A 12,284-nucleotide genomic window follows, 5' to 3' on the forward strand; every position below is an offset into this window, starting at 1 on the left:
GCGCAGAGTGACAACAACCCAGTTCTACGGAGGGCCGTCAACCTGCTGGGGAATGTGCTAGCCGGGCGGCACGCCATTGCTCATCCCAACACAGCACTAACCATCTCATATCTCCTCACAGAGATCGACACTGCCAAGCTGCCGATCTATCAAAGTTCTATCAGTAGTGGCGGTACTCGGCCGGCTCCGCAAGGTTGCATGTGGCTCCCCATCCGAGCGTTCTTCCAATCCGAGCAAGCCGAGTCCGAGCGTAGCACGCTGTGAGTGGGGAAGTGACTGCCTACACTTGGGGTTCCGTCCGGCGGCAAATGCAGACAGTAGTGGGTAACCCGAAAGCCCCGAATACCCCGAGTGATAATGGCAGGGGGTAAACAAGCCGTCTGTTTGCCCGTGTTGCCCAGTATCTGAGAACACCAACAACGCCACATTCCCCATGGACCATCTCTCATGAGCGAACATCCAGTCTCCCACAACCACAACCACACCTGCTTCTCTCCCATACCGGATAGTCACCAAAACCCTTGAAAACCGCGCTACGGTCCTCGGTGATGGTGGGAAATCAACGAGGGCTCACATGCGCAAATCTAGGCCACTTAGCTCAGCTGGTTAGAGCGCATGCTTAACACGCGTGAGTCAACGACACAACGAGTTACGCATGAGGTCGGCGGTTCGATCCCGCCAGAGGTCATTTTTTGCCCTCTAAGCCGCCCTACGCATCCCATCTCTCTTCTTGAGCCTCTGATGAGTCTTTGGACTCTTGTGTAGCTGTGTAGTGTAGATGAACAGCACCTCCACCGGAACCAAATAGCGGGAGCAAAACACATGGCCTCCACTCCTGTTGTATTTGCGCCAATGCCCACAACTGCCCGTCTCTATCTCGCTCACAATGGCATCGGACCAGCCAGCCGACGCCGTCGTCACCGCCGCATTAGATGCTTACGCCCGCCTCCCGAAACATGGCAAGCCGGTAGTCCGGGATAACGGCGTGCGCGAATGGACAGTCTTCGCCTCAATCATCGTCACAACCCCCTCCCCGGTCGTAGCGTCCATCGGGACCGGCGTGAAATGTCTCCCTGCCAACCGCCTTCCTCCATTAGGAGATACCGTTCACGACTCTCATGCAGAGGTACTTGCGCGCCGGGGATTCGTGCGCTATCTCCTCTCCGAGGCTACCTCTGCCCTCGAGAATGAATCGGCTATTCTCTCCTTCGTGGAAGGCAGGTTTGTGATCAAGGACAACGTGGAAACGTGGCTATACATCTCGGCCCTGCCTGTATGTTACCACTACCACCTGATATAGCTGACCAAGTGCGGCGATGCTTCGACCCTACATACCGCCGCGCACCAGGACGACGCGGCGGCGTCGTCATATAAAGGAGGGCTGGAGGAGGCTCTCTCGGCAGTAGAGGGAGCCGCGAGAGGACGGAGCGGGTACGCCAACCTCGGGGCAATCCGGACTAAACCTGGGCGAAGGGACGCGCCGGCCAGTATATCCTTTTCGTGTTCGGATAAGATTGCGCTCTGGTGCGCATTGGGGTTACAGGGCGGCTTACTAGAATGTTTTGCGCCGGTGTATCTCGACCATATTGTCGTTGGTGGAGTTATCCCTATATCAGAAGGGGAGGAATGGAGGGAGACGATACGGCATGAAGTCGAGAGGGCCGTTTATGGGCGGTTGGAGGGTGTTGGTGAGTCTTATTCAAGAATCCAGGATGAGCTCATACCTGTTCTTCCCATCTCGTATTCGCTTCACCGACCACAAGTCCACCTCACCAATCTTGCGTTCCCGTTCGACAAACCAGAAGGAGATTGCGCCACGGCGAATACTAGCCTCTCGTTTGTTGAGGGCCACAAGCCCGAAGTGCTCGTCAATGGGTGCGTTCAGACTAGTGGCTGGAGGGCGCCGGGACATACGCTGCTCAAAGATAAACTTAGGAGTCGAGTGTGCCGCATCGAGATTATGCGGGCTTACCTCGCCCTCCAGGCACTCAACCCCAGTGGATCAGTAGAGGAGGGGGCAACCTACGCATCGCTCAAGGTCCGCAACGTCCCGTACGCCACGGCCAAGCGCGTACTACGCGGCGAACTTGGCGTTCCTGTGGGCATGGAGTGGAACTTACCGCACGAGTTTCAGGCTACGGCTGGCGACGCGCCTTTCACAGGCTGGATCGTCGCCGGGGATCGGTACATGTCGTTCACTGCGGCCGGGGAGAGGCGAGAGTAGATACATACATTCACATGCATACATTGACACATCACATATCTTTCGGTGCTTCTGTCTGGGTGTGTTGGTTCGATTCGTTGTTTGATGCTGTTGTGTTGATGGTTGGGATCTGTGTATGTGGAATGGAGTGTGAATCGGAGTGGTGTTTGCATACTCTCTCGGGATCCTCTCACCTGAGCCCCGTCGCCCGCCGGTCGTATCTGCCGCGCTAATACCCGTCACGCCACACCTTGAAACCTGGGTCGCTCTCACCCACGCCACCGATGTCCCACGCAAAGCGCACACGTTTGGGCGTCGTCCGGCCAGAGGCTACGCTCGACTTAACATTCATTCGCTGGGGTAGTGACTCAGACTGACCCATCTCGATGTCTTCCTCATCCGCTTCCACCTCCCCCCACGACAGGTCGAATTGAGGGACGTCCGGGTCGAGAGCCGCATCGAAGATGTCGAAGCGGCCATCATCGGAGAACTGGTAGATCTCCTCGTCGTCCTCCACGTCGGCAAACTGCTCACCCTCGTCCGACACCTCGGCGTCGACTGGGCCAAGGGCTGGAGACGGCGGGGCTGGGGTCGCCGCTGCGACCGGATCCTGGTGCTCGTACCGAGGCTGCATGGCCGCTAATGCTGCCCAGGCGCGTTCGGACGCGCGTTGCAGGCGAGCAGGTGACTTGGCATACACCTCGGAGCTCGCCTGCGCGCTTGGGTGGGGGCGTGAGATAGTGCTGGGCACCGTCGTCGCCGGCGTGGGTGGGTAGATCGCCTGCCATGTCAGATCTGGCGGTCTCGCACACTCACTGGTTCCAGATTGGGAGAAGTCTCTCCGCACATGATCGCATCCTTTTCCTCAGGCATGGTGGCGACGGCTCGCTCGAGCGTCTCGATCACACGATCACCGCGGGGCCCTCTGCGCGGGCCGCGCCGTTGTCTTGTGCTAATGGGAGTCAGAGTAGTCGGGGACGTGGGGAAATGAGTCCGGTTGGACTGATGAAGGGGTTGAGCCTTGCGTTGCTGAGATGGTTGAGGCAAAGACAAAGGGCCGTCGTAACGTGACTTGGCAACTGGGCCAGGAAGTCGAGAAGTCGAACTCGTACCATGCGCAGGGACGCTCAGATCCTGTTCACAAGTGAAGGGCCGAGAACGGACAAAGGGGGTAGGGTTGGGCACGGGCTCTGGATCGTGTTCCTCGTCAAATGTCTCTCTCCCTGTGTCGTCTTCCTCAAAGTGATCGTGGGCATTGTCGGCTAGGTCCTTTATGATACCACCAGTGTTGAGGAGCCTGCTTCCGACTTGAGCGCCGTCCTCACCCGATGTGTCGTCGGTTGGAATCGGCCAGGTGCGACGACGCGGGCGGCGAGCAGGGCGCTCGTACTGGTATTCCTCATAGACTCTGTCTCTATCGCAGAGATCAGATTCAGGGGAGTACGACGGAGATCGCCACCGACGACGTTTGCGCCGAGTGAAACTCGACGACGTACGCGGCCAGCAGTTGTGCTGGAAGTCATGTGATGGGAAGATGGGGGAGGCAAGGTGAAGCGGGCGACCTGTCGAGTCGACAACACCATGTGGAGTAAGCCACAGGGGGATGAAAGGACCGGGCGCCGACAATGTTCTCGTCGTTGGAGCCGCCCAAGGAGACGCCCATCCGGGTGGCCCCTGCCTGGGAATCTGAGATCTCCTGCTCGGGTTCGGTAGGGTCGGGGGAAGGGCGAGTGGTTGAACGGAAAGCGGATGAAGGGGCGAAGGTGCAAGTGGAGGTGGAGCTGCACGCGTGTGCGCCACTGGCTGGGGCTGAAGTGGGGCCGGCCGGTCCCATTGAACAGCGGGCAGTGGGCCTCGAGCGGGAGGGGTGTTCTCCTCGCAATGGGAGACGACCGGTGATGGGGCTAAGGAAGGTGCGGACGTCAGGGAAGGCGAACGCCGCGCAAGCTCTGGGAACATGATGTCTACGAGCCATTGCTCTGGCTCTGCTTGAGGCTGGAGTGAGCTGAGATCAGCTTGAGCAACTCACAGCGGCTGTTCTCGACAGGGGAGTCCGACGAGCTTTGGGCTGCGGGACATTGTCAAGCGCATGTAGGCCCGAGGGGAGGTGTGGAAGATCGATGGTTGAGTGTACTGTTCGTGCATTTGGTTGCAACCCGAAACGCTCGTATAGGGCGTTCCGCTCTGCTGCGAGCACGTTGACGACTGCGTCCTTGGTACGGTAGGGGTTGAGCAAGCTAAGAGGCCGGGGCAGTTGTGATTTCACGAGATTGTCGAATCGCGTGTTGAGCGACAATTGTCGACCTCCGGTGCTTCTCCGTGCTCCTCGGCGGCCTCCTCTTCTATTGCCGCGAAACATGCAGTGCAGTATTGTCAGTTGGAGTGAGATAAGAAAGTATGAATGCGGGTGACGTAAGGGCAGATGGGCGGGAAGTGAGTGAGAGTGCGTACAGAAGGACCTGAATGATGTGAATGATGTCAGCAACGACCGACTAATGACAATCAGAAGGGCTAGCAAGCAGGAGGGAAGGTAATCCAAGTAAGGAGGAAGGTTGGAAAGACAGAGAGAGAGAGAAAGAGAGAGAGAGGGAGAGAGAGAAAGGATCCAAAGTACGCCTCCGTAAACAACAACTTCAAACGCTCCGTAGAAAACCGAACCTTGCCCCTTCCCCAAATACCGGAATCATATTGGCCAATTACAAACTATTAGACACCTGACCAGCATGTGAATCAGCACGGGAATCGCGATAAGCACACAGCCATCAACGCGGGCATCCTCACTTCTGGGTTTCTCATCACTCCAGCCCGACCACACCCAACTTGCAACCTTGGATCTTCGCTCGTCCTGTCCGCAGTTTAAACCTGAGGCCTGGGCCTCGAGGCCTAGGGTAAGTGACGAGTCCCAGAATGTTCCAAGGATCACGATGTGGCCGCACTTACAGGGCCTCGAATTCCCCAGCATTGTGACTGGTTGAAGAGCATGCGACTGGTGGAAGAGCATGCGCTGGGTAGTTGAAGTGGCAGCCGAAGGGTCGCGTCAGGACGCGTTCTGTCACTCGGTTGGCTGAAGTGAGCAATCCCGACATCACATGCCGCAATCTTTCCCCACTGTATCCTTTGTGGCGTCCCTTGTGTCTATTTTCCACACCCCCTTTTGCGTGCCATCTTTGTCTTGCATCGCCTCTGAGTTTCAACCTCCGGGCCCTAGCCCACATTCACATCAAACAGATTGGCCCATCACCGAAGCAACACTAGGTCTCTGGTTCCAGCCTGTACCACCGCTGCGTGCCCCCCTTTGTCTCAAGTGCCTTGGCCGCAGTGCGGGCGAACACATTAACACCTTGTCCGTCACAAAGGAGAGGCCAAGGGGGAGGGCGGGGGTTCAGCTGTGCACTGGTCTCTTGCAGGTTTGAGCGCCACTTGGGGCGTCCAAGTGGGAACATACGATGTGGAAGGTGCTGCACCTGGATGCCTTCGCGACCTGGATCACCATCCCACCTGGCCGCCTGGACCATCCCTTTTCCGTTCCACCACTGACTTCCGTCTTGTCACCCGGGCACTGGCACGCCCGGTCCATGCCTTGGTGTCATTCGCACTTTGTTCCACCCTCATCAGCCCATCACTCTGGCACTAAAACGGAAGCGCTTTCAACGCTCCTCTCACTAACACGACCTCATCTTTGCAACTTCCGTTCTTCACCGCTTTCACTTTTCCCTACGGCTTACAGTCATCCTCGCGGTCAACCTCGCGGTCATCCTCGAGGTCATGCCGTCGTCCAACCACTTCGACCACAGCCACTACCGGTCGTACAATGTCTTTGAACATCGGCCGCACAAAAGTCTGCGCTACTTCATCAATGCCCTCCTCGCCACGGCCCTCTTCCGCATTTGGCCCACCCTCCTCTTCTTCGCCGGGTGGAGCACCATGATCGTCCTCATCAACTTGAAGACCAGCGCCAAGCTCTCTTTCCCCAGCGTCATGATCACAGTCCTTGGTATGCTTCTCGGTCTGACAATCTCGTACCGGTATGTGCTCGAGCCAGATCCCTGCATTGAGGGTCAGGGCGGCTGACGTACAGTACCTCCTCGGCCTACGAAAAGTATACTGAGGGCCGCAAGATGTGGGCGATGATCATCATGGCCAGTCGGAACTGGGCGCGTTTGGTTTGGATCCATTGTAGGTCTCCGCCGAGGGTCGATAAGACGCTGGTCGACTTGACGACGGACGTGACTGACACGACACAGGCCCCGACTCCCTTACACCCGACCCAATCGAGGACCCCGCAGAGCGCGCGCGTGACGAGGCCAAGGCCATCATCGAGAAGAAGACGGTCGTGCAGCTCGGCCTGGCCTTTGCTGTTGCGGTCAAGCACTATCTGCGCAGCGAGCCTGGAATGTAAGTTTGTCGATGGGCTGGCGCTAATGCCAGTTACTACGAGGACCTGTACCACCTTGTGTCTTTCATTCCCTCTCTCAGCTTCCCGAGCGGCATCACCACCGAGTACGGCAACATTGCTCCCAACCTTCCGATGCTCAGTGCCGGGCACATACGCCCTAGTGCGTACCGCCAGGCGACTGCCAACAGCGGCAAGAGCGAGCCTGTCATGCTGTGCCCGGGCGAGAACCCGCCCAGGTTCAGAGTCTCCGACATGTGGCCTTCGCGCTGGAAGAAGCACACCCACGAGCTCAACCCCCTCTCGGGCGAGGACAGCGACGTGCCGCTCAAGATTGTCACGTTTATGTCGTCGTGGCTGGCCGGTGTGCAGAAGCGCAAGGTTCTTGACGCGGCGACCACCTCCAACCTCATGCTCCCTCTTGGTCAGATGAACGAAGCGCTGGCCGCCCTCGAGCGCATCCTCACCACCCCCATTCCCTGGTCATACAACGCACACATCTACGAGATGAGCTGGATATACTGCCTGGCGCTCCCCTTCCAACTATGGGACTCCAAGCTCAAGTGGGTCACCGTCCCGGCCACCGTTGTGAGTGCTCCTTCTTGTCGCAGCAACGCGTCCCATGGCATGACCGAGTCGGCCGCTTCTGGCGGGAGGCCGAAAAGCGTCCTTAGTAACCGACCATGGAGCTCGGGGCAACCCCTTCTGACGCCTAGATCACTGCCTACTTCGTCCTAGGATACGCGAGCATCGCTGAGGAGATCGAAAATCCTTTCGGATTCGACGCCAACGATGTGAGTAGAGGAGAACTGTCGTGTTTTCGCACTTGCTAACATGTCAGCTCAACCTCAACTACTTCTGCCAGGAGGTCATCGCCAAGGAGCTCGAAGCAATCACGTCGAGAGACTACAGCGAGCCCGACGAGTGGATCTTCTCCGAGTCCAACCACCCCTTCGGGCAGGGGATGCCATCCGCTGAGCGGATGCAGACGGTATCTCCTGTCGAGTTGCGCCGCATCCTTGCCCAGCCGCACCGGGGCAGCCCAGCCGCGTCGTCGGACACGATCAGGAAGGGCAGCGTTTGAGCTGGTTCTCACACGCTGCATTGGCCTCTCTAGCGAGGCCCATACTCCTATCTTCCTGCTACTAAAAAAAAGACGAACTATATCTTATTGTGAAAAGGCCCAGCGCCTTATGTCACCCACTGCCTGCCGGAGACATTTGTCGTGTTAGTTTTTGTGTGTATGCCACTAGTACGCTTTGGGGCATGAGTCCAGTTGTGACTGATGTATAAAGCCACTAATCCCTTGCGTGCTTGACCTCGCGTCAAGTCAAGTTACCCAGCATTCCAACAGCAGGTCACAAGCTTAGGCTCTCACGCCCAGCACGGCGACAGACGCTATCCCGGTGCTGGGTTTACTGTCAGTTAACATGCAAACAAGGACGTGTACCCTGGATGGCCCTGCTCGCCTGGCTGGTAGCTTGCGTGGCTGGGCCTCGGCTAGTGGTCGAAGTGAACCAGTTGGTGGTCGCATGGCTAAGAAATGGTAGGGTTGCGTGCAGCTCGCAGCGTGGCGCGGGTGGGACAGGGATGCGGTGCGCAGCAGCGGCTGACAGAATCAAACACGCCCGTTTGTCGTTTGCCTGACCGAGTGGTTACTGCCAGGATACTTGTAAAGTTCTAAAGTTCTATTGTAAGAATGAGCAGGGCTGCGACCTGCGATTGTGGCCTTCCAAACAGGCCACCGCCTCACCGCCACACATGTACATTGCCACATCCTGACTACCCACCCTCCCGGCTTGCTCAATACTTGCTTGCCACTCGTACCCTCGCACGTGGTACGACTATCCAGTACACCGCTCCAAACTCGGAGTGTTGGGGTAAGAGGGAGCTGTATGGGCACTAGGAACTCTATCAGGGGCATCCGGGGCATCCGGATGTGCCAGAGGTAAAAGCTGTTACAAGAGGGGAGGGGGACCGGTCGTCCTAGCAACTTGAGTGGTGTCCCATGAATAACCACATTCCTATTCTGGCAAGCCTGAAGCTTAATCTGGTTTATCGAACGCCCAGAATGTGCAGCTCTCAGTCCTGTGAGCCCAAATTACGTTGGTTTGCAGATTCGCAATCCCTCATCCCTCAAAGTGACCAGGTGTCATATGCAACTGGATTATTGGACTGGGTTAGTTAATCCAGTCGATTGGAAGCTCTGCCGAACGAGTGTCTCGTCAGATTGCGTCTTGTCATCATTGGCGTCAGGCAACCCTGTTCCTGCTTCCCCCACTGACCCACCCATCTGGCTTAGGAGATTCCCAAAGTCCCACCCATCCGGATACTTGCAACTTGTTAGGTGTCTAGCGTGACAGTTTGACAGACATCCTCACAGCTCACCGCCGATCCTAATATCAGGCGCAGCCTGAAGTGAAATGTGCAAGTGTAAAAGTGCCAACACAGATAGCAAGTGACTGTGGACGAATCTGGCGATCTGGCGGTTGTGAGCATGGCGATTTCCGACTTGATCACGACGTTTCATCTGCACACTTTGGGCAAGGGCCATGACGGCGTTGGGAGACTGAAACGCGCCGTTCCGCGCGTGCTACGGCAGCGCAGCGGCATGCACAACACGGGTTACGTTGTCCCGAAGCAGCTTGGCTGCGGTGCCTGGATGACGGGAGACCGAGTCGGGAGAGCGGGAAGGGCTCGGATCGGATGGGCGGCACCGGCTCCAGGGCCAGGGCAGAGTTGGGTGGTTGGCTCACTTGGCTGGCAGAGTGAGGCATGGGAGCCAAGGGCATTTTCTGAAAGTACAGTATTAAGGCCGGCTCATTAGGAAGGGCTCAGTCCAGGATCGCCTGGGGTCTGGATCAAGTCAAGCCAGAGACTGACGTGGTATTTACCAGAAGAGCTTGTCCAGCTTCCCATCCTCATGGCTCCTCATCCCACACCGTAAGTTGACAAGGTTGGGTTCCAGGGAGAGCGGGCCGGGCTGGCCAGAGTCTGCGTCAAAGTTTCTGGTTTCGGTAAGTTGATGGCTCCCCACAGAGGCCACACATTGCGTCACTGCCGCTGGCCGCTGGCTTGGTTTGGATTCTGGAATATGGTAATATAACTGCGCCAAGGACGCCACCTTGGGGCTGTATGGGAAGACTCTGTCACGCAAGATGTCAAGGTGACGAGATGATCTGAGAGACCCAACTGCACAGACTCGGAGTAATGCGCGCGATGCTGGCATCCGGCAGTGCCTGTCCTGGCCCAAGAGTGACAGGACTGTGAAGTAAATGGTGAGCTTGGGCTTGTTTTTTTTTTTTTTTTTTTTTGCATCACAGCTCAATGCCCCAAGCATGAGCATCGGGGACAATGGCTTGTAACGGCTGGCACAGGCACTGCCGGATGCGATTGGGACCTTGGACCTAGGACTGTCACTTGGCGGTCGAGGGATTGGCGGCTTGACCAGCTTGGTCAGCTTTGGCGTGCACACAGAGCAGAGTCCAAGGAAATACATTTCCACCCCCACTCATCGCATCATCCAGCACTTCCGCTGACCGCACAGTCCTGTGGCCTCAACTGCCAGTCATGATCTGCAAGTGGCAAAAAATTGGAGCGAATCATGTTACTCTCAATCGACTTGCTTGCCAAGCTCCTGTTTTCGGTGAGGAGAGTAGGAGCGAGACGGAGACCCTCTCTCTGTGTTTGCTAGCCTTTTGAGTTGTATCCGAGAAGACGGAGAGCACACGGTGTGACGCTTGACATAATTATGAGATGGTTAGTCGTGGGACCCAGGCTGCCTGGGAAGCGTGATAGGACAATGCAAGATGAGGAGCCGTGATGGGAGCCGTCCCGAGGCCCGAGGATTGTGATCTTGCTCCATGACGCATGGCGCCTGACGCATGACGCAGTTTTCAGCTCACTGAAATGAATTGTGGCAAGCGAACAGGGCCTGTGTTAATGAGGGGAAGAGATGTTATGCAAAGACAGCAAGTGCAGTACATTTGGGTTCCGATTGCGGACAAGTTGAGCAAGTGGGAGCAGGGTCGAGTTGAAACATACGCAATGCGGGAGGAGAGGGGAGGCAAGAGGTCAGCAGGCGAGCAGGAGCAGGAAAGCAAAATAGTAGGTTCCAAGGGGGTTTGGTTTGGTTTGGTTTGGTTAAAGGATTAGAAGGGGTTAGCCAAGAGGGACCAACGACATCAGGAGTTCAGGATGTCCAGCCGGCCAGCCGGAAGCCATTACCCCAGGTCCGGGATTCAGGACCAGAACGACAACCGCCTTTGGCCTTTTGCCTCTCCCGCACCTGGCCCATAGTTGATTACCCGTCACCTGCTCCATGCTGAGCCTCCAGCCTCTGGGTGGGATCACTATCCCTGTGTTCCCAGCGACAACCCGCTTGCATTACTGGAGCTGTTGCTGCCGTCATTGCAGTGCACCGTCACCTTGTTCTTCATCACCCAACTCCCCATGCTCGTTGTTATCACCAGATCCGCATCACCCTCCCCTACACATTAATACGTTCGGCCGGCACGGTAACGCCCCTCCCTCTCGCACACCTCCCCCTTCCCCCTTCCCTCTTCCCTCTCCTCCTCCCGGCCCTCCCACCTCACCAGCCATTCTCAGTCTCGCTCAACAACAAGAGTATCTCAAGCTCCCGATCGAGCCAGCTCCTTCAAGTCTGGCATTACTTTGGAGAATCTTTGCTGCGGTGCATCGCTTCTCTGAATTCTCTTTCCATCATCCCACATCCCACATCCCAACACAGCGCAATCAATCCACGGCCTGGCCTAAAAATTCTGGACGGCCACGACCCCTCGACGACACGGACGAGCACGGATGTATATCACGAGACGCGACTGTTAGACATTGAGTGACGACTTCTCGAAAGACAGGGACGATCACACGGTGCGTATTCACTGCTCAATGCTCAATTGAGGGGCCGGTGCGCCGGGAGGATGTTTTGTCTCACCGATCTCGCCGGCACTCTAGCACTAGCTAGCTTTGGCGTGCCGCAACTGTTCTTCTGTGACAATTCAATCGTATCCTCTCTCATCCCTCCCTGATTTGTCTGAGACACTACTTGTAGCCCTCCTTAATCCTCAACCTGAGATCTGGGCTTGGTAATTCCCATTTCCCAATTTTGGCTAACAGGTTGAGGCGTTGAGGTTAGGTTGAGGTTGAGGTCGAGGTTTGGTTTGAGGATTGTTCGGCACCCGAGACTTTGCTACAGGTCTACCGACGGGTTACAGGCCGGCCTAGAATCCCTAGCCTCCGAGATGGTGCTGACGCCACACCTTAGCCCCCCCCCAACCTCGCGACCTCGCCACCTCGTTCCATCAAAGGCCCTATACAAGCCCTCATTCACTCCCCTCAACCCTTACGTCGGTGGCGGCAGCTCAACTCGCGGCCTTTTACATTTCCTGCATCCTACCACCCCACCAAACACACTGCTACACAAACTTCGCTGCCATCAGCTTGCCCATTTACATTATCGTTGATAGTCTTGTCATTACCCAAAGCGTTTGGAAACATTCATTAATCCTCGACGACCCTCCACCCTCCATCACGTAAACCCCCCGCCCCGCAACTCGGCCCCGCCCTTGAGATACGGCACTGCACGGCACACACCACGACACCAGAGGTCACTGCGCTGTTCCTCTTGCCTGTCTCGCTACCTCTGGCTCGCTCGCATCCACACCCACA

General features: G+C 56.8%; 3 protein-coding genes across 3 annotated transcripts; 2 read left to right on the top strand and 1 right to left on the bottom strand.

Annotated features, from left to right (window-relative positions):
- Positions 1–886: 886 nt before the first annotated feature.
- On the top strand, positions 887–2,224 carry CcaverHIS019_0411080 (uncharacterized protein; the record flags this gene model as incomplete). Its single annotated transcript, XM_060601018.1, has 4 exons — positions 887–1,273; positions 1,310–1,688; positions 1,764–1,875; positions 1,936–2,224. The coding sequence occupies 4 exons, from the start codon at positions 887–889 to the stop codon at positions 2,222–2,224; spliced, it is 1,167 nt and encodes a 388-aa protein (XP_060457553.1).
- A 208-nt stretch (positions 2,225–2,432) lies between these two features.
- CcaverHIS019_0411090 (uncharacterized protein) lies at positions 2,433–3,076 on the bottom strand (the record flags this gene model as incomplete). Its single annotated transcript, XM_060601019.1, has 2 exons — positions 2,433–2,984; positions 3,020–3,076. The coding sequence occupies 2 exons, from the start codon at positions 3,074–3,076 to the stop codon at positions 2,433–2,435; spliced, it is 609 nt and encodes a 202-aa protein (XP_060457554.1).
- Positions 3,077–5,968: 2,892 nt separating this feature from the next.
- On the top strand, positions 5,969–7,680 carry CcaverHIS019_0411100 (uncharacterized protein; the record flags this gene model as incomplete). Its single annotated transcript, XM_060601020.1, has 6 exons — positions 5,969–6,228; positions 6,282–6,379; positions 6,448–6,598; positions 6,632–7,184; positions 7,313–7,390; positions 7,438–7,680. The coding sequence occupies 6 exons, from the start codon at positions 5,969–5,971 to the stop codon at positions 7,678–7,680; spliced, it is 1,383 nt and encodes a 460-aa protein (XP_060457555.1).
- Positions 7,681–12,284: the final 4,604 nt, after the last annotated feature.

This window comes from Cutaneotrichosporon cavernicola, assembly GCF_030864355.1.
Source record: "Cutaneotrichosporon cavernicola HIS019 DNA, chromosome: 4".
Classification (NCBI taxonomy): Eukaryota; Fungi; Basidiomycota; class Tremellomycetes; order Trichosporonales; family Trichosporonaceae; genus Cutaneotrichosporon; species Cutaneotrichosporon cavernicola.